The sequence below is a fragment of the Bombina bombina genome, chromosome 2 (genome assembly GCF_027579735.1).
Source record: "Bombina bombina isolate aBomBom1 chromosome 2, aBomBom1.pri, whole genome shotgun sequence".
Taxonomy (NCBI): Eukaryota; Metazoa; Chordata; class Amphibia; order Anura; family Bombinatoridae; genus Bombina; species Bombina bombina.
This window is the reverse complement of record NC_069500.1, coordinates 131,306,032-131,331,819: the sequence shown is the minus strand read 5'-3', so window position 1 is coordinate 131,331,819 and position 25,788 is coordinate 131,306,032. Positions and strand designations below refer to the sequence as shown.

Here is a 25,788-nt window from a genome sequence, read left to right as displayed (position 1 = left end):
TACGATCAGCATGATTGACAGCCCCAACTAGCGGCCAGTGAGCAGGGGCAGCATTGCACAAGCATTTTACCAGAAATGCTTGTGCAATGATAAATGCGGACAGCGTATGTCTACATTCCGTGATGTAGAGCGGACATGATTCGATATAGTGAAATACATTTCAACAAAGGATACCAAGAGAAAAAAGTACATTTAACAATAGAAGTATATTTTTTTATTATCTGTTCTTTCTGAATCTTAAAACTTTAAATTGATGCACAGTAGTAATCCAGCATAGTAAATATGAAAATATAAGCTAAAGGAATCCAAAAATAACTTGCATGTAAAAAAAAGTATTCTGTTGGCTAATTAAGCTGAGTCAATTTTATGATTCTTAGTTGTAATTATAGTAAAGACAGGAAACACATGGGGGCCAAATTATCATACAGGGAGTGCAGGATTATTAGGCAAGTTGTATTTTCTAGGATTAATTTTATTATTGAACAACAACCATGTTCTCAATGAACCCAAAAAACTCATTTATATCAAAGCTGAATAGTTTTGGAAGTAGTTTTTAGTTTGTTTTTAGTTATAGCTATTTTAGGGGGATATCTGTGTGTGCAGGTGACTATTACTGTGCATAATTATTAGGCAACTTAACAAAAAACAAATATATACCCATTTCAATTATATATTTTTACCAGTGAAACTAATATAACATCTCAACATTCACAAATATACATTTCTGACATTCAAAAACAAATCAGTGACCAATATAGCCACCTTTCTTTGCAAGGACACTCAAAAGCCTGCCATCCATGGATTCTGTCAGTGTTTTTGATCTGTTCACCATCAACATTGCGTGCAGCAGCAACCACAGCCTCCCAGACACTGTTCAGAGAGGTGTACTGTTTTCCCTCCTTGTAAATCTCACATTTGATGATGGACCACAGGTTCTCAATGGGGTTCAGATCCGGTGAACAAGGAGGCCATGTCATTAGATTTTCTTCTTTTATACCCTTTCTTGCCAGCCACCCTGTGGAGTACTTGGACACGTGTGATGGAGCATTGTCCTGCATGAAAATCATGTTTTTCTTGAAGGATGCAGACTTCTTCCTGTACCACTGCTTGAAGAAGGTGTCTTCCAGAAACTGGCAGTAGGACTGGGAGTTGAGCTTGACTCCATCCTCAACCCGAAAAGGCCCCACAAGCTCATCTTTGATGATACCAGCCCAAACCAGTACTCCACCTCCACCTTGCTGGTGTCTGAGTCGGACTGGAGCTCTCTGCCCTTTACCAATCCAGCCACGGGCCCATCCATCTGGCCCATCAAGACTCACTCTCATTTCATCAGTCCATAAAACCTTAGAAAAATCAGTCTTGAGATATTTCTTGGCCCAGTCTTGGCATTTCAGCTTGTGTGTCTTGTTCAGTGGTGGTCGTCTTTCAGCCTTTCTTACCTTGGCCATGTCTCTGATTTTTGCACACCTTGTGCTTTTGGGCACTCCAGTGATGTTGCAGCTCTGAAATATGGCCAAACTGGTGGCAAGTGGCATCTTGGCAGCTGCACGCTTGACTTTTCTCAGTTCATGGGCAGTTATTTTGCGCCTTGGTTTTTCCACACGCTTCTTGCGACCCTGTTGACTATTTTGAATGAAACGCTTGATTGTTCGATGATCACGCTTCAGAAGCTTTGCAATTTTAAGAGTGCTGCATTCCTCTGCAAGATATCTCACTATTTTTGACTTTTCTGAGCCTGTCAAGTCCTTCTTTTGACCCATTTTGCCAAAGGAAAGGAAGTTGCCTAATAATTATGCACACCTGATATAGGGTGTTGATGTCATTAGACCACACCCCTTCTCATTACAGAGATGCACATCACCTAATATGCTTAATTGGTAGTAGGCTTTCGAGCCTATACAGCTTGGAGTAAGACAACATGCATAAAGAGGATGATGTGGTCAAAATACTCATTTGCCTAATAATTCTGCACTCCCTGTAGTGTGGGCGGACATGATCCAATATTGCGTATAATGTCCGCTGCACATCAATAGATGTTGACAGCATATGCTCTTAGCATTTATCATTGCACCAGCAGTTCTGGTGAACTGCTAGTGCAATACCGCCCCCTGCAGATTCACGGCCAATAGGCTGCTAGCAGGGGGTGTTAATTAACCCGATCGTATTTTGGCAATTTCTGTCCGCCGCCTCAGAGCAGGCAGACAGGTTATGGAACAGCGGTCTTTATACCGCTGCTTCATAGCTTCTATTTCCATACGAAGCTTGATAAATCGGCCTCATGGTAACCAGAAAAACTTGTAATGTACCAATAATACATAACTTCAATGCAGTAATACACAAACTTTTTTTCTGATGTTTGCAGAAAATGATAGTCCTGTTTAGGCATTGTATAAAATGGGGGTGGAGCTAACTGGGGACGAGAGCAGACGCATATACAGAGAGCTCCAGAGAATCAGAGATTAACAGTCCTTTTTCTGTATTTTTTAGAGCAAGTCACTAGCTGACAGTAGCATATTCAGATAGATCTACGGTATACCCAACTCGACCGATTGTTTAGATCAAACTGTGAGAGAGAAGAAGGGTATTTGGAGTGACGGTGATTTGGATTGAGGCCTGGCCCGCAATTCTTGAAGGAACAGCCAGTATCAGAAGAGGGAACTTTAGCCTACAGATAAGTGTGGTGTGCTGTGGTGTGCTCAGAGCAGGCGGACAGGTTATGGAGCAGCGGTCTTTGTGACCACTGCTTCATAACTGCTGTTTCTGGTGAGCCTGCAGGCTCGCCAGAAACACGGGGCATCAAGCTCCATTCGGAGCTTGATAGATAGGCCCCATATTCTCTAAATATGTCTGGAAAGGTAAGAGACCAAGTACTGCTAGGTGTATTTTACAAAAATCGGTCAGGCAAGGGGTCTTAGCCCTCCCTAATATAATTCTTTACAATGAATCTTCAATCCTATCGTATATATCCTAGGTTGGTGTAAAATCTGTGACCCTCCGAGATGGCAAAATGTTGAATCAGCTCTTATACCGGATAAAATCCAACTCCCAGATTTGATCGGGATTCCATCATACTATGGGAAAATTTTTGGAATTGACCACCCGATTTCTACAGGTAATTTTAGTTTTTGGGCTAGGATCAAAGACCTTGAGAGTGTAGTTCCTCATCTGTCACCAACACACTCCATTAAAAGTGTTGTGTGGAGCCTTCCAGAAATTCATGGATCATTTTGGTCCCACATGGAGCCCTTGCGGGTCAGGGATCTATATGTTGGAGGGAAATGGATAAATCCACAGGAATTTATAAGAAATTATGACATACCTCCAAAACTTCATTTTGAGCCTATCAGATTCTTTAGCCTACTGAGACAATGGGGATTTCTGGTTGGAGCTCAGAGAGGGTTGACCTGCAGGGAAAGTAGATGGTGTAGAGGACGTAGTTCAGGGGGCCTGCTATAATTTAACTATTATATTATTTCTGATGCTCAGGCTTCTGCCTCCTCTAGTTCACAGATAGCATGGGAGAGGGGCCTTGGCCTGGCAGTGGACACCAAAGTATGGAATAGGGAATTGCCATTTGCTAGAAAGACACTACATTGTGCTACATTATGGGAGTTACATTATAAAGTAGCGGTGAGATTGCATCTGGTTCCGGTGCATCTTCACAGGATTTTTAGGGATGCTTCAACCTTGTGTTGGAGGGGTTGTGGACAACTGGGCAGGTGGGTACACATTTGGTGGGAATGTCCTAAGCTCAGACCCTTCTGGAGAGAATGTTTTAGATTACTAGGGGGCATGAACTTTAACATACCATGCTTACCAGTGGTAGGCTTATTACACCTGGGTCTTCGGACTGTTATTAACTAACAGTCATCGATCTCGCTGCTATTCGGCTTTTTACCAACTTTTTTTATACCCTGTCACTAAACGCCGCCACTATACTAAAATGTTTAACCCTTATCCCACCGCTCCCAAACCCCGCCTCCACTAAATAAACATATTAACCCCTAAACCTCTGGCCTCCCACATCACTACCATTAACTAAACCTATTAACCCCTAAACTGTCAGCCCCCCCACATCACCATAAACTAAATTAAGCTATTAACCCCTAAACCTAACAACCCACTAACTTTACATTAAAATTACCAAATCCCTATCTTAAAATAAATATAAACTTACCTGTAGAATTAAAATAAACTATTTTTAAACAATTAATTAACCTACCCTAACTATTATACTACAATTACATTAAACTAGCAATTAAATTAACTAAATTACATATTAAAAAAACCTAACCCTACTAAAATTATTTAAATCTAATATTAAAAATTACTAAATTACCAAAAAAATTGATTGAAACAGCCAATAGGATGAGAGCTGCTCAAATCCTATTGGCTGATTGGAACAGCCAATAGGATTTTAGCAGCTCTAATAATATTGGCTGATTGAAACCTTTCAGCCAATAGGAATGCAAGGGACGCCATCTCAAGTTCCAGTTTACGGAGGCGATCGTATTGAAGAGGAGCTCCGTGCCAGATGTCTTCAGGATGGACTTGCTCCACACTGGATAGATGAAGATAGAAGAGTCCACATGGATGAAGACTTCACTGGATGGATGAAGATGGAAGAGGCTGCCCGGATGAAGACTTCTTGCCTCCCGGATGAAGACTTCTTGCCGCCTGGATGGATCCTTCAAGCGGAACTTTAAAAACTGTAAGTGGATCGTCGGGGGTTAGTGTTAGGTTTATTTAAGGTTTTTTTGGGTGGGTTTTATTTTTAAAGTAGGATCTGGGCAGGTAAAATAGCTAAATGCCCTTTTAACCCTTTAATGACCACAGCACTTTTCCATTTTCTGTCCATTTGGGACCAAGGCTACTTTTACATTTTTGCGGTCTTTGTGTTTAGCTGTAATTTTCCTCTTACTCATTTACTGTACCCACACATATTATATACCGTTTTTCTCGCCATTAAATGGACTTTCCAAAGTTATCATTATTTTCATCATATCTTATCATTTACTATAAAAAAATATAAAATATGAGAAAAAAATGGAAAAAAACACACTTTTTCTAACTTTGACCCCCAAAATCTGTTACACATCTACAACCACCAAAAAACACCCATGCTAAATAGTTTCTAAATTTTGTCCTGAGTTTAGAAATACCCAATGTTTACATGTTCTTTCCTTTTTTTGCAAGTTATAGGGCAATAAATACAAGTAGCACTTTGCTATTTCCAAACCATTTTTTTTTTTCAAGATTAGCGCTAGTTACATTAGAACACTAATATCTTTCAGGAATCCCTGAATATCCATTGGCATGTATATATTTTTTTTTAGTAGACAACCCAAAGTATTGATCTAGGCCAATTTTGGTATATTTCATGCCACCATTTCACCGCCAAATGCGATCAAATACAAAATATCGTTCACTTTTTCACAAATTTTTTCACAAACGTTTGGTTTCTCACTGAAATTATTTACAAACAGCTTGTGCAATTATGTCATAAATGATTGTAAATTTTTCTTTGGGATCCCCTTTGTTCAGAAATAGCAGACATATATGGCTTTGGCATTGCTTTTTGGTAATTAGAAGGCTGCTAAATGCCACTGTGCACCACACGTGTATTATGCCCAGCAGTAAAGGGGTTAATTAGGGAGCATGTAGGGAGCTTTTTGGGGTAATTTTAGCATTAGTGTAGTGTAGTAGACAACCCCAAGTAATGATCTAGGCCAATTTTGGTATATTTCATGCCACCATTTCACCGCCAATTGCGATCAAATTAAAAAAAAGTAAAATTTTTCACAATTTTTGGTTTCTCACTGAAATCATTTACAAACAGCTTGTGCAATTATGGCACAAATTGTTGTAAATGCTTCTCTGGGATCCCCTTTGTTCATAAATAGCAGACATATATGGCTTTGGCGTTGCTTTTTGGTACTTAGAAGGCCACTAAATGCCGCTGTGCATCACACGTCTATTATGGCTAGCAGTGAAGGGGTTAATTAGGTAGCTTGTAGGGAGCTTGCAGGGTTAATTTAGTTTTAGTGTAGAGCTCAGCCTCCCACCTGAAATATCAGACCCCCTGATCCCTCCCAAACAGCTCTCTTCCCTCCCCCGCCCCACAATTGTCCCCGCCATCTTAAGTACTGGCAGCATTTCTGCCAGTATTAAAATAAAAGATATATTTAGGCTTTTTGGGGGTTTTTTAAGCATATTTACATATGCTGCTGTGTAGGAGCCCCCAACCTGACTGATCCCCCACCAAATAGCTCTCTAACCCTCCCCCTCTGCCTTAATGGCCGCCATCTTGGGTACTGGCAGCTGTCTGCCATTACCCAGTTTAGAATAAAACAGTTGCTTTTTTATTTTTTCCCCATTTTCTGTAGTGTAGCTCCCGCCCACCAAAGAACAAACCCCCACCCCCTCCTAGATACCTTTGATTGTTTGTTTGTTTTTTTTAAATAAAAACTTTTTTTCTGACACTTTTAGCACAGTCTTTTCTGTAGTGTAGCGGTTCCCACCCGCTCCCGCCCAGTGCACTCGCGAGCGCCCGTGTGCGCCCCCCATCGGCCCCGCCCCCGATCCCGCCCCCTCTACATTACCCGGCCCATCGATGGCCGCCCACCCGCCTCCCAAGTCGGCTCCCACCCACCAACGATACCGGCCACCGATGTCCGGTGCAGAGAGGGCCACAGAGTGGCTCTCTCTGCATCGGATGGCCATCTAGAGTTATTGCAGGATGCCTCCATATCGAGGCATCACTGCAATAACCGGAAAGCAGCTGGAAGCGAGCAGGATCGCTTCCAGCTGCTTTCCACACCGAGGACGTGCAGGGTACATCCTCAGGCGTTAACTGCCTTTTTTTTTTAGGACGTACCCTGCACGTCCTTGGTCGTTAAGGGGTTAAGGGCAATGCCCATACAAATGTCCTTTTCAGGGCAATGAGGAGCTTAGGTTTTTTAGATAGGGTTTTTATTTGGGGGGGTTGGTTGGTTGGGTGGTGGGTTTTACTGTTGGGGGGTGTTTGTATTTTTTCTTACAGGTAAAAGAGCTGATTTATTTGGAGCAATGCCCTGCAAAAGGCCCTTTTAAGGGCCATTGGTAGTTTATTGTAAGCTAAGGTTTTTTATTTTGGGCGGGCTTTTTTATTTTGATACGGCTATTAGATTATGTGTAATCTGTTTTTATTTTTGATGTGGTTTGTTTTTTTCGTAATTTAGTGTTTATTTTTTTTTGGTAATTTAGTAATTTTTAGTAGATTAAAATAATTTGAGTAGGGTTAGGGTTTTTTAATATGTAATATAGTTAATTTAATTGCTAGTTTAATGTAATTTTAGTAAAATAGTTAGGGTAGGTTAATTAATAGTTTAATATAGTTTATTTTAATTCTACAGGTAAGTTTAAATTTATTATAAGGTAGGGATGTTGTAATTTTAATGTAAAGTATAGCGGGTTGTTGGATTTAGGGGTTAATAGCTTAATTTAGTTTATGGTGATGTGGGGGGCTGGCGGTTTAGGGGTTAATAGGTTAAGTTAATGGTAGTGATGTGGGAGGCCAGAGGTTTAGGGGTTAATAACTTTATTTAGGTTGCGGCGGGGTCCGGGAGTGGCGGAATAGGGGTTAATGACTTTATTTAGTTGCAGCAGGGTCTGGGAGCAGCAGAATAGGGGTTAATAATTTTATGTAGGTTGCGGCAATGTGGGGCAGCAGATTAGGGGTGTTAAGACTCGGAGCTTATGTTAGGGTGTTAGGTGTAAACGTTACTGGTTTTCTACCCTAGAAATCAATGGGATATCTGGCAGCATCGAACATAAACTTTTGTTGCTTTCAGACTCCCATTGATTCCTATGGCATCCACAGCCTCCAGGGTGGCGGATTGAAAACCAGGTACCCTGGGCAGGAATAGCCGCGAGTGTACCGGTTAACTATTTGATAACTTTGAAAAAGTGTCAAATAGTGCCGAATGTGTATTTGGAACATCTGTAATGACGTAAGCATTGATCTGTGTCAGATTGAGACCGGCGGATCGTATGTTACATCACTGATTTCAACTTTTGCCAGTCTGTAGGGCTTGATAACTAGGTCGAAACAAGCTCGCCACGATTACGCTGCGGAATTCCAGCGTGTTTGCGGTTGACGACTTGATAAATACCCCACAATATATTTGACAGTTTATATAAGCCAAATATGTATTTTTCAGAAGCTTTGTATGTGAAAACTGTATGATGTTATTTTATACCATGATATGCCTTTAAAAGAAAACTGCATTTGATCACTGATAACCGTTCAACAAAAGAACTGTAATATTTTATTATGCATATATATATATATATATATATATATATATATTGTGTGTGTCACCCCATTCTTAACAAAATAAAAATATATTTCTACTAAAATAAATAGATTTTAATTATTGTTGCTGTAGCTTTACAGTTATAATTATATGTGTTAATAAGTCTTGCAACCATATAACCCTATAAATAAACAAGTGATTTTTCTACATAGCGATCATAGGTTGACATACTTTATTGGCTTAATAGGAAGACCCCTCTCCTAAGTGCATATTCTAGCCTTTAAATTCAAACAATTATATCCAGTGAAGGCACAAAAATAATAAAAAGGCATATATGTGAGCAGAAGTGATTAGAATTATGTTCATAAAATCAGTGTTTACTACAATAGAAGTGGATAGGCTTGGGGATTTATAATGTAAGAAAGGCATAAAACTATCAATCTGGAAAAGCAAAACACAAGCGCAACCTAGATTCAAGGTAGTAAAATTAATTTATTAGACAATTCCAATGCGCATATATATGCACTTACAAGAAGGTAATTAAAATGGGTATTTGAGTATAATTCCCAGCTTGACTCAATAGTCACACCCTCTGATGGAATGTACTTCACAAAACATTTATAGCCTAAACAAAGCTGTAGAGAATCAAATTCTCTAACTAAATGTACAAGCACCTCTGACTCGACGCGTTTCCTCTGCCGGCTGAGCTGACTTTAAATCTCTTGAAAAAGTCTGCTCAGCCAGCAGGGGAAACGCTAATATCACAAGAACATTCTGAAAATTATGTTTATTATTACGTATAAAGTAATTCCTGTAGCCCCTTACTGTAAGATTCCACACTCCATTATTGTGCTGTGAATTTTTGTAAGCTATAAAGCTATCAATATATATCATAGAAAAATTCCAGTCCAAACCAAAGAAACACTGGGAAAAAATACTAAACATATTACTTAATTTAAACACACATACATTTCAGAAGAGAGTACTGTAATAGACTAATAATTAACATAATATCTACTTACTTGAGTCATTTCTCTGATGGAAGTGATACTATCTAGTGCTTTCATGACTCTATCATAATTCTTTTTCTGTTAAATAAAGACAAATAGCTATTAGACATCTGTAAACTAAAAATAGAAAATAAAATGTTCTGTAATGTTTTCTCATATAAATATGTTATGTATCTAATTCACATAAAATCAAACTCAGACTAAAAACATTCTTCCACTTTTATACAAACCTTTATTTTATTTAGTTTGCTGGTGAATGTAGTGGTGAAATCAAAGTCTTTATTTATTTGAATATATTTGTACTGTGATTCTCATTTGTTTCCCTATAACATAGCTCTGAACATTTTCAAGCTAGAAAACAGGACCAGGGTTTTAAGAGAATGTGATTGACCAGCCATAGAGACATATCTGGGCAGTCAAAGGAATTAAATAAACAGCAAACCTAGAATCGTGGAGGAGGGTAGAAACCGTCTTTGTGCTTAAGCACTGGTCAGAGTCAGGTGGTCCGCTGGGCACTAGATGGGCTCATGCATCTGTAGAGGGGTCTGATATGGTAGGGGGTCAGTGGAGCCAAGGTTAGAGGGGACAGGAAAAGTAAGGGCAGGGCTAGTGGTTTTAGGGTTTAGTGGAACTGGGATTAGTCGGATTGGGTCTATGGAGCTGCAGTGAGTGGGACTGGTGTCCAAAGTGATAGTGAGGTTCAGTTTGGTAGTGATGAAGGAAGTCATTACTGTTTTTCAGCGTCATATACACATATGCGGTTAGTGCCCTGTGCACTAGTATTCAAACACCAAACCTTTACTGATGGAATATACATCATTGACATATCTCTTAGCAGGCATGGTGTTTGAATCCTGATTTTCTAATCACACATAGCATATGTGCGTATGCCACTGAACCTGTCATACATTTTATCAGACGCATTTTCACTATTGGAAGTTTATTGCAAAAATGCTTCTATTTGAAATTGAAATGCACCCATGCACATTTCGATATTGACCTTTCTGTAACCTTTAACTATGTGGCTACTATGTTTTGTCGTCTGTATAAAATAATAATCAGTTAAATTCTTAGAGGTTCAGACCTACACAGCTCTCTTATTTTACACTGTAGCACAATGAATTTACTGGCTTTAAGGTACTCAACCAAAAGATTTCCAGCAGACATTTAAGGCTTTTTTTTAGACCTGAGCAGCCCATGCAGAGTGAGCAGATAATACCTTTGATTTATGTTCAAAGACTATAGAATCCTGTTATAAAAGAAGACGGAATAGTAGCCTATTTCTGAAAGCTTTCAGCTAGTGTAGGTTGTATTGCTGAGCCCTCCTGAGACTTCTCTTCTTAAGTGACTCTAGAGTCTTTCCAGTGTCTGTTCTAATGGAAAACAAATCAATACCAAACTTCAGTTGTCTCTGAAAAAGTCATAATTTAGTTTATAAAAAATACAAATGTTTTTGACCTTTAAGGTTAAATGTCATTTTATACAGCAAATTAGTTAACATTGCTCACACGCTTTTTCTTATCAGTTGACGGAAATCTAATCATTCCTGTAGTTGTGTTAACACTGGATTATATGCAGGTCTATATTTTTTTATTACTGTTGTTTAAAGTAAATAAATAAACAGAACAACTGATACATATAAAAGGGTTCTACTGGCATTTCAAAATGGCTCAAGTTTCCTGCCCCTTAAATTTCTCTAAATATGGGTACAGTTCAGGCTAATTTCAATCTAAAGTGCCTATTGAATATGTTTAATTAAATTATTTTCATGACTTGACTATTAAATGCTTAAAGTGACTGTAAAGTCAACGTTAAACTTTATGATTCAGAGAGAGTATGCAATTTTAAACAACTTTCCAATTTAGTTTTATTATCTAATTTGCTTTGCTTGCTTGGCATTCTTTGTTGAAAGGCTTACCTAGGTAGGCTCAGGAGCAGCAATGCACTACTGAGTGCTAGCTGTTGATTGGTGGCTGCATATTTTTGATGCTTGCCATTGGCTCACCCAATGGCCTCTATTTAACAAAGTCTGGCGGACCTGATCCGACAGTACGGATCAGGTCTGTCAGACCTCGCTAAATACGGAGAGCAATACGCTCTCCGTATTCAGCATTGCACCAGAGCTGGTGCAACACCGCCCCCTGCAGACTCGTGGCCAATGGGCCGCCAGCAAGGAGGTGTCAATCAACCCGATCGTACTCGATCGGGTTGAATTCCGGCGATGCCTGTCCGCCTGCTCAGAGCAGGCGGACAGGGTTATGAAGCAGCGGCCTTTGTGACCGCTGCTTCATAACTGCTGTTTCTGGCGAGCCTGCAGGCTCGCCAGAAACACGAGGCATCAAGCTCCATTCGGAGCTTGATAGATAGGCCCCAATGTGTTCAGCTAGTTCCCAATAGTGCATAGATGCTCCTTCAAAAATAGATGCTAAGAGAATGAAGCAAATTTAGTAAAAGAAGTAATTTGGAAAGTTGTTTAAAATTGGATAGTCTATCTAGTCATTAAAGAAAGAAAATTGTGGTTATGTTCCTTTTAACATCTTAACAGAACTCTTAACCAACATACAAGCAAAACTCCCACTATCTATTTCCTATAGTAACAATACAGCAAGTGTCTTGTAATATAATAATTTACGTTTATCACACAGTTCTGTATGCAGTAAGTATCATAAAAAGTAAAATATCATAAGGTATCATTATGAGTTTTTTTGTCACTTCAATGCACAAGAGGAGTTCTATTTCTTAATGTTAGTGTTCAAAGTGGCTTTATATTCACGATTAGAATCTGCTAAAAAAAAGCGCTTTGATCCACTGTTTATCCTCTTTAAAACAGTTGTTTGTTTAAGATGACATATACATAATCAGGGTATGCAAGGAGAACACAAGCTTATGTTGGCAGTTAATCCAACTTTATTCTCATTTACCTGCAATAGAGGGCCTACCCAACAGAGGGACTTGGTGCAAAACAGTTTTGGGGCCCCAAAAGGTTACTCAGTAGTAAGCAATAGTATTGATAGATAGCTAGATAGATATACCTGCACCAATAAAAGTCTCCCCTGCATTAGGATATACACATGAATTCTGCACACACCTATGTATAGATTGGCTGCTATGGGCCCCCCAAGAACTTGGGCCCTGGTGCCACTGCACCTCTGCTGCACCAATGGTAGATCCGCCCCTGTTGCTTTTCAATTTCTCTTATCTTTTGAGTTCTGAATAACAACATCTCTGTTGAGTCCTTAACAGTGCAGATATGACCTGTCTACAATACAAGAAAAAAGGGATGTATACTTCAAATGAATAAAGCTATACAAAAAAGGCCTGGAAGGGGCTGAAACGTGTTGCTCTATTTTGATTTGTATTTTAAATAAAACTTTTACTCTATTCCTGTTGTTGGTGTATTTAAGTCACTGAAGTCATACTTAAGCTACTACTTTTAGCCTTTGGAGCATCTGTAGTATGCGAATATAAGAGACTGTATAGTGATCTTAACACCTTGAATAGCAGGTTCCTCCCCAGTGATGTCTATAGTGGAGAGATTGTATTGGCGGTCAGCGTGATGAACGTTCCAGTTCTACCTATGGGAGTACACACTGTTTCACCGACTACGGTGAGGTCATCAGCGAGCACTAGGAGAAGTCGCATCAGCGAGGACTGCTCAGGTTTCTACTTCGGATATCCACATCCCAAGAGCCATTAGTGCTCTCAATGCCTAAAAGATCAGTAATCCTGTGAGTAGTTCTAAGTGTGCAGGGCTTGGAGTTTTTGTCCGTACTAACTTCACCAGGAATATCTCCTTCTCCTTTACAGATTTACCACTGCAAGGACGATATCTTGGAGAACGGCTTTGGTTTCCCATTTTTCTAATATACAGATTGTGTTTGTATTATATATATATATACATTTGTTATTTCTCATATACTCGTTGATACTTGTTGAAATTTTAGGTTACAGATTGCTCCAGTAACATATTGTATCTATTGTGATTGTTTCGCTTTCAAAATATATTTTAGTATGTATGTGAGAACATAAGGATGTATTATTAAATCTCTTTAACTTTTTAACATAGTGGCCTATGTAAGTTTGGTTTGATCTCTGACATAGGTATATATCTGTAAGTAACACATAATATTTATCCTTATATAGCCTTTAGCCTTTTAGGGGCGCAGTGTTTTTTTGTATAGCTTTATTCATTTGAAGTATACATCCCTTTTTTCTATTATATGCTAAACTCTTAGGGGAGAATTTATTACCACTGCTTTAAAGGGACACTGAACGCAACTTTTTTCTTTCGTGATTCAGATAGAGCATGCAATTTTAAGCAACTTTCTAATTTACTCCTATTATCAATTTTTCTTTGATTTCTTGCTATCTTTATTTAAAGGGGCAGTCTAGGCCAAAATAAACTTTCATGATTCAGATAGAGCATGTCATTTTAAACAATTTTCCAATTTACTTTTATCACCAATTTTGCTTTGTTCTCTTGGTATTCTTAGTTGAAAGCTTAACCTAGGAGGTTCATATGCTAATTTCTTAGACCTTGAAGCCCACCTCTTTTCAGATTGCATTTTAACAGTTTTTCACCACTAGAAGGTATTAGTTCACGTATTTCATATAGATAACACTGTGCTTGTGCACGTGAAGTTATCTGGCAGCAGGCACTGATTGGCTAGACTGCAAGTCTGTCAAAAGAACTGAAAAAAGGGGCAGTTTGCAGAGGTTTAGATACAAAATAATCACAGAGGTTAAAAGTATATTATTATAACTGTGTTGGTTATGCAATACTGGGGAATGGGTAATAAAGGGATTATCTATCTTTTAAAACAATACAAATTCTGGTGTAGACTGTCCCTTTAAAAAAAGAAGGCATCTAAGCTTTTTTATTAGTTCAGAATTCTGGACAGCACTTTTTTATTGGTTGTTTACCAAAAATGGGCCGGCATCTAAACTTACATTCTTGCATTTCAAATAAAGATATCAAGAGAATGAAGAAAATTTGATAATAGGAGTAAATTAGAAAGTTGCTTAAAATTTCATGCTCTATCTGAATCCCGAAAGAAAAAAGTTGGGTTCAGTGTCCTTTTAAGGTTACAGTTCTAGTGCTTTACAATACCCATATCCTTCTGTCTACAATACAAGCTATGGTTTACTATATGACCTACACTAAAAGAATAATCTACATAGACTAATCTCTGCTATTCATATGATATGTTACAACACAGATTTACATAACATTTTTCAATTTATTAAAACTGCTCCATAAAATAACTACGATTTTGTCTCATACAAGAAATTCATTTTGAATCCAAGCTAATTAATTTACAGCTTTTGTGCACACTAACAACCTTCAATGCCATAATGACAACAAGCTATTGAAGCTGATCTCCTGTGTGGGTATAAGATCTAATATTGTGTGAAATTATTAAGATTATTAAAATAACCTTTATGCTCAGCATATATACACTCACCGGCCACTTTATTAGGTATACCTGTTAAATTACTTGGTAAAACAAATTGCTAATCAGTCAATCACATGACAGCAACTGAATGCATTCAGGCATTTGGAAGTGGTGAAGATGACTTGCTGAAGTTCAAAATGAGTATCAGAATGGGGAAGAAAGGGGATTTAAGTGACTTTGAATGGGGCATGGTTGTTGGTGCCAGAAGGGATGATCTGAGTATTTAAAAAACTGGGATTTTCACGCACAACCATCTCTAGGGTTTACAGAGAATTGTACAAAAAAGAGAAAATAACCAGTGAGCGGCAGTCATGTGGACGAAAATGACTTGTTGATGTCAGACCTCAGAGGAGAATGGGCAGACTGGTTTGAGGTTATAGAAAGGCACCAGTAACTTAAATAACCACTTGTTACAACCAAAGTATGCAGAATACCACCTTTGAATGCACAACATGTCAAACCTTGAAGCAGATGGGCTACAGCTGCAGAAGACCACACCTGGTGCCACTCCTGTCAGCTAAGAATAGGAAACTGAGGCTACACCAAAATTGGACAATAGAAGATTGGAAAAACGTTGCCTGGTCTGATGAGTCTCAATTTCAGTTACGACATTCAGATGGTAGGGTCAGAATTTGGAGTAAACAACATGAAAGCATGGATCCATCCTGCCTTGTATCAACAGTTCAGGCTGGTGCTGGTGGTGTAATGATGTGTGTGTGTGTGTGTGTGGGAGGGTATTTTCTTGGCACACTTTGGGCCCCTTAGTACCAATTGAGCATATTTTACGTGCCATGGCCTATCTGAGTTTTGTTGCTGACCATGTCTATCCCTTTTTTACTACAGTGTACCCATCTTCTGATGGCTACTTCCAGAAAGATATTGCACCATGTCAAAAAGCTCAAATAATCTCAAACTGGTTTCTTGAACATGACAATGAGTTCACTGTACTCCAAGGGCCTCCACAGTCACCAGATCTCAATCCAATAGAGCACGTTTGGGGTGTGGTGCAACGGAACATTAGCATCATGGATGTCCAGCCAACAAATCTGCAGCAACTGCGTGATGCTATCATGTCAATATGGACCAAATGAATCAGGAATGTTTCCAACACCTTGTTGAATCTATGCCATGAAGAATTAAGGTTGTTCTAAAGGCAAAAGGAGGTCTTACCCGGTACTAGCAAGGTGTACCTAATAAAGTGGCCAGTGAGTATATATTATTAACTATATAATAACAACTACATTTTAATAGTGGAAATTATTCTACAGAAAAAAAAAAAATAATAACATTGATTTTAATAAAAGCCAAAGACTTGTAGACTCTGGATTTGTATAAATGCATTGATTCATTTCACGGAGATCTTATTACTGAACTGTTAGTATACATCTTTTAAATATCTCCAGTGTTATTTCAGAGCATGGGATGCTACTGATACCCAGATCACTCACTTAAACCATGAATTGCAATTGTGATTCACTGTTTACTTGAGTGTTGTGGATGGAACCGTGGATGTGTGCACAGTGACTATGCAGAAGCTAGTTACACAGCCTTGGACCAAGAGCATGCACTGTAATAATTGGAAGGTGCAATCAGTAAACTTCTCATTGTCAGCCAGGAGAGACTGCTGGGACAAACATTCACAGATGATTTTTTTTTTTTTATCAAAATGTACTTCTATTTATAAATTATACATCCAGAATACTATTAGAGGCTTAATCACATTAGCTGTCCCTTTAAAGTAACATGTATTATTTGGTAATACACTGTAACAATATAAGATACATACTCTTGGATTAAAGGCCAGGGTTTGGGGGTCATTGGGATCAACCACTGAAGGATATGGCTCAAAAATAACAACTTTCCTTGGAGACTCCAATGCAGACCGGCACATTGAAACTAGAAGATCTACCACCTGTAAATATGAAGAAATAGTTCAATATATTTATATTTTATATTTATATTGAGTAGTAAGGATTGTAATTCTAAACAATAGATTATAAAGAAAAAAAAATGTTTTATATAGACAATAAATATTGTAAAAAACAAAAAACAAACATAAAGCACTTAAATTCCTTGTGATAATCTCATCATTCATTTGAAAAGAGTAACAGTAACAATTTTATAAATTATTTAAAATATTTCTCTATAAGGGTACTTAAAGCATGATTAAGCTCTTTGGGGCCGATTTATGAAATGTCTGAATGCCGCTAGTAGGGGGTGTCAATCAACCAAATCGGGTTAATTTCATGCAGTCTTTTCCATACTGAGCATGATAAATGGGCCCCTTTATCTCTATTATATGTTTATTTATTACATTATGCTATCAATAAATCAGCTATGATTTTCAGCCTTATTAATGGGACATGAAAGTCAAAATTAAACTGAAATGTGGAATTCATAAAGATTTGTGCCCGTCACTCACCACTTACGCAAGTTGTAAGTTAAAGGGACATAAAACTCAAAGTTTTTCCTCCATGATTCAGATAGAGCATACAATAATAAAAAAAAAACTTTCAGTTTACTTCTATTTTCAAATTTTCTTTGTTTTCTTGGTATCCTTTGTTTAAAAGCAGGAAGTTAATGGCAATGCTGTTTATAATGGTAAGAAGCGTGCACATGTGTTCAGCACTGTTTGGCAAAGAATGTTATATATTAGCAAGGACACTAGATGGCAGCACTTTTCATGTCATGTAGTGTTCCAGATATGAGTATGCTACCTAGCTAGATTTCACTTCAGCAAAGAATAGCACGAGAATAAAGCAAATTTTATAATAGAATTAAATTGGATTATTTTTTGTTTTAACAGTATTCTCTACCTGAATCATGAAAGAAAAAATATTGGTTTCATGTCCCTTTAAGTTTCATTATGAACAATGGAGTAATATTTATCCCATAACCATTCACCTATCGGTGCATAGAACAAGCTTCAGATGAAATAAAAAAAATCTCTCTTGTTGAAATGCACTCTAGCATGACAAAAAAAACAGTTATAGAGGACTACATATCAAAGGTCTTGTGGACCTGATCCGACGCCTCGCTGAATATGGAGAGCAATAGCAGAGACAACCTTGTCATCTTTGAAATAGCAACACACAGCCCTTCACAAGGCCAGTAAAGTCTTTATGAATTCTGCATGCTCCCCTGTATAGGTGCAAAATCCCAACCATGCCCAAGAATGCTCACAGCCAAACCTTTCATTCTATCCAGCGAGGCTGCTTTACCATTAAGTTGCAATTAATATTTGTCTATGTTGCTAGCGGTTTTCTTTGGTGTGCTATATTTTATCTAATGGGCACCTCACACAACTACAGATGTAAATGGAAAGAACACCTATTAAGGAAATGCTATAGATGATAGGTAAAGTGATGCTCAACAAATTTCCAACATTCCCCCACCTTTACAATGACACCCCTCATCAGCCTCATGAGTGCTTACCACTTTAGGCCATTGTTTTTTAAACAGGTGATATATGCTCACAGATTTAAATATGTTGCTTTGTATATGAATCACCCACATTTGATTCCATTTATCTATGGAATATACAATGTATAAACACATTTCAGGTTCAAGGGTTTAACTTCAAACATAAATAACATGAAACAATTATAGAAGCTCTGCCCTATTTCTGCAAGATACCTGCAGCTGATCCCAGGGGGTCCCCAACATCCCTAAAAAATCCTTGGTATAATCAATATCTATTGACGTACCTGAGCGCCAGTTGCAATTTCATCAGCAGCTTCATTCATTACACCAAGTGTCTGAAAAGCGAATACACACAGCTCCCTTTCACACACAGTGGGCTATCAAAAGAAACATAGAAGATGATTTTGTATGAGTTTGCAATGCAATTTGAATAAACTTTACATTATAAGTTCTAGCTGTTTTAACATTCACTCACAGCATGAAATAAGAATGGCTTACTGTTAGCAATAATGTTTAATTAAGGTTTCCTTTTCAACTAAAAGAATGAACAAATTTGATTTACTGAGTTAACAACTTATTCATAAAAGTTCAGCACTGGAGATCTTATACAGCAAATGGAATTACTCCTTTAATATGAATACACTCATAAACAATTATAGAAGGTGCAAGCTACACTAGGGGAGGATATTGCAGTAGGAACAGCATTTGCATTCCATAAAGTCTGTGTACAACAATGAATAAATTAAAAAAACACACCAGCTTAATTTTGCAATTAAAATATAAACAATAGAACACTAAAAATGTGAATGAGGGGTAAATTTATTAAGCTGCGTTCTCAGCTTTTACAACTATGTGGAGCAGGTTTGCATAAGCGAGCATGCTGCCATATATTTATAATCAAAAACTGCCTCTTTTTTCCTCTCTGCCACCTAAGAGGTGGCGAGATCAATTACCGCAACACTTTGTTTGTTTTCTGTGATTGACATTCCCTGCTCTTGCACAATTGGTGCTCTTGTGCTATGATAAATTTTGCTGTGAACCTGTCCGCCTGCAGTGGTGGTAAATTTTAAGAATCAACACTGTGCCCAGATAAATATTCCAAAAATAGGATTAAGTAGGAATAAGTTGTTAGAAATTTCCTAAAAATAAATGTGGATAGAAGAATTCCATCTACAGAATCCATGTTTATTTTTGAAAGTTTCTAACTCCTTGTTCCTATTTTTCGGACATTTATGTGGGCACAGTGTTGATACTTAGAGGCCTATTTATCAAATGTCTGTCGGACCTGATCAGTGCAGACAGACATCGCTGAATGTGGAGAGCAATACGCTCTCCGTATTCAGCATTGCACCTGGTGCAACGCCGCCCCCTGCAGATTCGCCAGCAGGAGAGTGTAAATCAACTTGATCGTACTCGATCGAGTTGAATTGTGGCGATCTCTGTCCGCCTCATCAGAGCAGGCGGACAGGTTACGGAGCAGCAGTCTTTAGACCGCTGCTTCATAACTGCTGTTTCTGGCGAGTCTGAAGACTCACCAGAAACACGAGCCCTCAAGCTCCATTCAGATCTTGATAAATGGGCCTCTAAGGCTAATAAAATGGAATCATCTAAATTACGGAGTTATGCTGTGCATTATTTCCAACAGGAACAAGTTCAGATATAAACAGAAGATTCAACGGATGTTTTTGTTGCATTGGACTGCAATTTGGAACAGCATATCTTCCTAATATATGAACTTAAACTATGTTAATATAATCATCATAACTTAGTTACATTATTTGTTGATATTATTATCACATTTCTATTATATTTATTTGATTTATCATTTATCATTTAGATTATACTACCTTGAGAATAATATTGAGATGCCAATGACCATGAAAGCCAACCATCTGGTAGAAGATCTTTAGGCATGATAGACATTGTGAATTGAGTTTTTCAATTATTGAGCATATTTTTGGCTAAGTAGGATATTAAATGCACATGCACTATTTCTTAGTAACCAAACACTTTGGAGCCTTTAGCTGGTGTGAAGATCTTTAAGGATTATATCTTTTTTGGTGCATCGCTAACCACAGTCTGTGATCTCTGACCTAGTATGACACTCCTCACCTCTCTAACCTCTTACAACAATGCTACATTCCACCACAACACATTTGTATAGTAATAAACTAATAGATTATTGTTTCAAATTGTGAATGACATAGCAATGCTTTTATGTTAATCAACCTTTCTCTACTGAGTATACAAAGTTCTTCAAGGGGATAGTGAATCCAGAATTAGAGACTCTCAAGTATCTTCATTTGATAGGAAATTGGATTCAGTGATTTGTTTTCCCGTTGAGTACATCATTTGGAAACCTAAGAACTTCCATGCTCAAGCAAAGGTGCTGTGAAGCATTTAAACTAATGTGTTTGAAAAATTTAATTTAACAAATATTTAATGTAAATACTTGAATAAAAAACAACAGAAAAGCAATGAATCCCAAAATAAAGCATAGTTAGATGTTTTACTACTGTGTCATATATCATAAAACTTCCTGCTGAACAAATAGTTTACACAGATTAAGTTTTTTAGATTAAAAGTTAATCTTTTTCCACTCTGAGCCTGTGTTGCTATAGTGATTTTCATAAACCTAATGTTTAAAATCATATGATGTCATGTGTTTTCTAATTAGACTTTTTTTCTGGTTTCTGAGAAGGTGCTTGAACTAAATATTAAGGGCCAGATTACAAGTGAAGTGCTAATTAACACTTCTTCTCGATCATTAATTGCGCTAGAAGTTTTGGTACAATGTATATATATATATATATATATATATATATATATATATATATATTTATTTATTTATACATTTATTTATAAAATATTTTACCAGGAAGGATACATTGAGATTTCTCTCGTTTTCAAGTATGTCCTGGGTCTGAAAAGTGCGGGAGGTTGTTCTATAATTGTGGTGCTCTGTAGGAAAAGGAGGATCGAGCTGCTTTCTTTTTGAATTGAGGCAGACTAAATAATGTGCTGGTGCTGGATCGGAGGTTATAGGAGGTGGAAATAACCGGTGAGAGCATTCTGCCCAGGTAGGGTGGGATCTTCCGAGAAAAGCTCTTAAACACAAGACAGGAAAGATGGAGGGTGCGTCTGGATTCCAGCAACAGCCAGTTTAGTTCTTTTAGCATGTCACAATAGTGGGTCCTGTAGTTACATTGTAGCACAAAGTGGCAGAACGAGTTATACTGGTTATAGATGATAGGCTATTGGCACCACAATTGCAGTGTTATATTACAACAAAAACTAAGTGGATCAAAAAAATTCCTGTGATTGGCTACCATAAAGTCAAATAATCCCCAATAGACTTCTTTATTAAAAAAGGGAACCACATTCCAGAACAGGCCCTATAACATCATATCGGAATTGAACAAGCTGTCACCTAGATTACGAGTTTTGAGTTAGAGGCTGCGCGGTGCTAACGAGCAGTTTTCCCTCACCGCTCACTTACATGCAGCGCTGGTATTACGAGTTTTCAGAAACCCGTCGTTAAAAGACAAGAAGTGAGCGTTGAGCAAAATTTTGCTCATTACCGCACTCCAATACCAGTACTGCTTAAGTCAGCGGTGAGCTGGTGTAACATGCTCGTGCACGATTTCCCCAAAATGTAGCGTAAAGCTCAGTAACGCAGCCCTATTGATTCCTATGGGGAAATAATAAAAATGTATGTCTACACCTAACACCCTAACATGAACCACAAGTCTAAACACCCCTAATCTTACACTTATTATTAACCCCTAATCTGCCGCCCCCGACATCGCTGACACCTACATTATATTATTAACCCCTAATCTGCCGCTCCGGACACCGCCGCCACCTACATTATACTTATGAACCCCTAATCTGCTGCCCCCAACATCGCCCACACCTACATTATATTTATTAACCCCTAATCTGCCGCCCCCAATGTCGCCGCCACCTACCTACACTTATTAACCCCTAATCGGCCTCCCCAACGTTGCCGCCACTATAATAAACATATTAACCCCTAAACCGCCGCACTCCCGCCTCGCAAACATTAGTTAAATATTATTATCCCCTAATCTGCCGGCCCTAACATCGCCGCCACCTACCTACATTTATTAACCCCTAATCTGCTGCCCCCAACGTTGCCGCTGCTATACTAAATGTATTAACCCCTAAATCTAAGTCTAACCCTAACCCTAACACCCCCTAACCTAAATATAATTTAAATAAGTCTAAATAAAATTACTATCATTAACTAAATTATTCCTATTTAAAACTAAATACTTACCTGTACAATAAACCCTAAGCTAGCTACAATATAACTAATAGTTACATTTTTAGCTATCTAAGGATTTATTTTTATTTTACAGGCAAGTTTGTATTTATTTTAACTAGGTAGAATAGTTATTAAATAGTTATTAACTATTTAATAACTACCTAGTTAAAATAAAGACAAATTTACCTGTAAAATAAAACCTAACCTAAGTTACACTAACACCTAACACTACACTATAATTAAATAAATTAACTAAATTAAATACAATTACCTACATTAAATTAAATTAGCTAAAGTACAAACCCCCCCACTAAATTACAGAAAATAATAAACAAATTACTGAAATTGAAACTAATTACACCTAATCTAATAGCCCTATTAAAATAAAAAAGCCCCCCCGAAATAAAAAAAAACCCTAGCCTAAACTAAACTACTAATAGCCCCAAAGTAATCAGCTCTTTAACCTGAAAAAAAAATACAAACAACCCCCCAACAGTAAAACCCACCACCCACACAACCAACCCCCCAAATAAAATACTAGCTACAAAAAACTAAGCTCCCCATTGCCCTGAAAAGAGAATTTGGATGGGCATTGCCCTTAAAAGAGTAGTTAGCTCTTTTGCCGCCCAAACCCTAATCTAGAAAATAAAACCCACCCAATACACCCTTAAAAAAACCTAACACTAACACCCTGAAGATCGACTTACCGGGAGACGTCTTCATCCAAGCCGGGCGAAGTGGTCCTCCAGACGGGCAGAAGTCTTCATCCAAGCCTGGCATGACTGGTCCACCAGACGGGCAGAAGTCTTCATCTAGACGGCATCTTTTATCTTTATTCATCCGGCGTGGAGCGGGTCCATCTTCAAGACATCCGACACGGAGCATCCTCTTCATCCGATGACTAAAACAGAATGAAGGTACCTTAAAGTGACGTCATCCAAGATGGCGTCCCTTAGATTCCGATTGGCTTATAGAACTCTATCAGCCAATTGGAATTAGGGTAGAAAAAATTATATTGGCTGATGCAATCAGCAAATAGGATTGAAGTTCAATCTTATTGGCTGATCCAATCAGCCAATAGGATTGAGCACGCATTCTATTGGCTGTTCCAATCAGCCAATAGGATTTTTTCTAGTGCGGCGGTTTAGGGGTTAATATGTTTATTATAGTGGCGGCGACATTGGGGGCGGCAGATTAGGGGTTAATAAGTGTAGGTAGGTGGCGGCGACATTGGGAGTGGCAGATTAGGGGTTAATAAATATAATGTAGATGTCGGCGATGTTGGGGGCAGCAGATTAGGGGTTCATAAATATAATGTAGGTGGTGGCAGTGTCCAGAGCGGCAGATTAGGGGTTAAAATTTTTATTTTAGTTTTTGCGATGCGGGAGGGCCTCGGTTTAGGGGTTAATAGGTAGTTTATGGGTGATAGTGTACTTTTAGCACTTTAGTTATGAGTTTTATGTTATGGCGTTGTACCATAAAACTCATAACTACTGACTTTTAAATGCGTTAGGACTCTTAACGGAAGATGGTGTACCGCTCACTTTTTGGCCTACCAGGACAGACTCGTAATATCAGCGCTATGGAAGTCCCATAGAAAAAAGTTTACGTAAGTCGTTTTGCAGTAAGGCCAAAGAAGTGTGCGGTGACCCTAAACCTTTAAGACTCGTAATACCAGCGGGTGTAAAAAAGCAGCGTTAGGACCTCTTAACGCTGCTTTTTTACCCTAACGCACAACTCGTAATCTAGCTGTGTGTTATTTAATAAAGGGTATAATAATGCTGTTGTTTTATATGGTGACTTAGTAGCACATAAAAATGATAGAACTCAATGTATAAGTTTATTATTATTCACCGTTTCACTATTCACCTCTCACTATTGTGTTATAATTCAGCTATAGCAATAGTCAGTTAATGCTTTAACAGTAATTTTAGGTGAGTGAGAAATACGGTGGAACCGTATAATACATTCTGAGTGGTAGGTGTATAATAAACTGTTCAGTCTCACAATCAAAGATCAGCAGTGTCAACTAAATCACCACCCCCTGGGGAGATTCCTAGAGCTAAGTGTAAGTCAAATACTTAGTACGGTAACACTAATGCTGTATTCTTAAATGAAGGATATAGTAGCATTGTTGCTGATATTACTAACTATGTAGCACATAAGAAGATTAAACTCAATATATATATTTATTATTAGACGCCTCAATTTCCACCTCTCACGCTTAAGTTAAGATATAAATTCGGCAACAGCACTAATCATTGGTTGCCTTTACAGATGGTTCTAGTAAATCGGAGACAGGCCTGTGTAATAAATTCCAAAAGTATGTTTATAATCGACTATGCCATCCCCCACTTGAAAGTCAGCTCCGCCGACAGTGTGATCAGCCCCAAAAGAAACTACTTTTGCCAATTGTTAGTCTAATACTATATACGGCGACACAAATCGTCAGCCATTGGCTAAAATTATTTCTATCTCATGGGAATTTACTAAAATTATAAAGAGAAGGTAACACTCATTTACACATCTGCAAATTAAAAAAAGCGACAACACTTCCCCGCTTGCCCTGACATGTTTCGCCCTTCGGCTTTGTCAAAGGTGGGGCGGTCGCCTTCATACTGGACATTTATAGGCTGAATATCCTTCTGACGTTTGGATTATCTTACCCACCTGTTTGGCCCCTACTGCGGTCTATATGATAGGTCTATTTAGGGTGTGTGTGACAGACCAAACTCAGTCGAATGTATCAACACTGTTGCCTGGCAACTGTATCATGAATTAATTTGTATGTTATATCGTTGGAATTTAAAATAGGGGATTTCTTAATACTATTACTGATGGAAGTGAGGATCTAATTCCCTATGTATTTAATCATTTGATTCAACATTATACACTGGTCATAAAAGGATCCTATATATACATGATGTATTCCAATCTGAATATGCACTAATATATATCATCTTGTGCTATATCCTGTAGAACACGCTCTATTATTTTCTATAGGCTGATTGTGCAAGATTTCACAAGGAAAGTGGAACAGCCCAAATCTCTATGTTGGGTTTTACTCATAACAGGAAATCAATATACCAATATCAGCTAAAGGTGAACACCATACATGTCCAATATCATGGGTTAAGGGAGGAGGGCAACAAGGGCAAATGTGGGGCTAACTCCCAATAGGGCAGTGCATTCAGGGTTCCCATGCTAGTACCTAAATATATACATGACTATTACATTCATGGGAAGAGGGGTGGGGAAAGGGGTGGGGGGTGGGGTGAGGGGCACAGGTGTGGTAAATGGGATGGTAAAAA

At 38.1% G+C, this 25,788-nt stretch overlaps 1 protein-coding gene across 1 annotated transcript in view; it reads right to left on the bottom strand.

Annotated features, from left to right (window-relative positions):
• The window catches only part of PARP8 (poly(ADP-ribose) polymerase family member 8), a 550,091-nt gene that overhangs the window by 76,889 nt on the left and 447,414 nt on the right, over window positions 1–25,788 (bottom strand). Inside the window, exons 15-17 of the mRNA XM_053701262.1 lie at window positions 18,471–18,563; window positions 16,550–16,675; window positions 9,320–9,385 (exon numbers count right to left, since the gene is read on the bottom strand). Coding sequence (XP_053557237.1) covers window positions 9,320–9,385; window positions 16,550–16,675; window positions 18,471–18,563 — 285 coding nt within the window. The remainder of the gene's footprint in view (window positions 1–9,319; window positions 9,386–16,549; window positions 16,676–18,470; window positions 18,564–25,788) is intronic.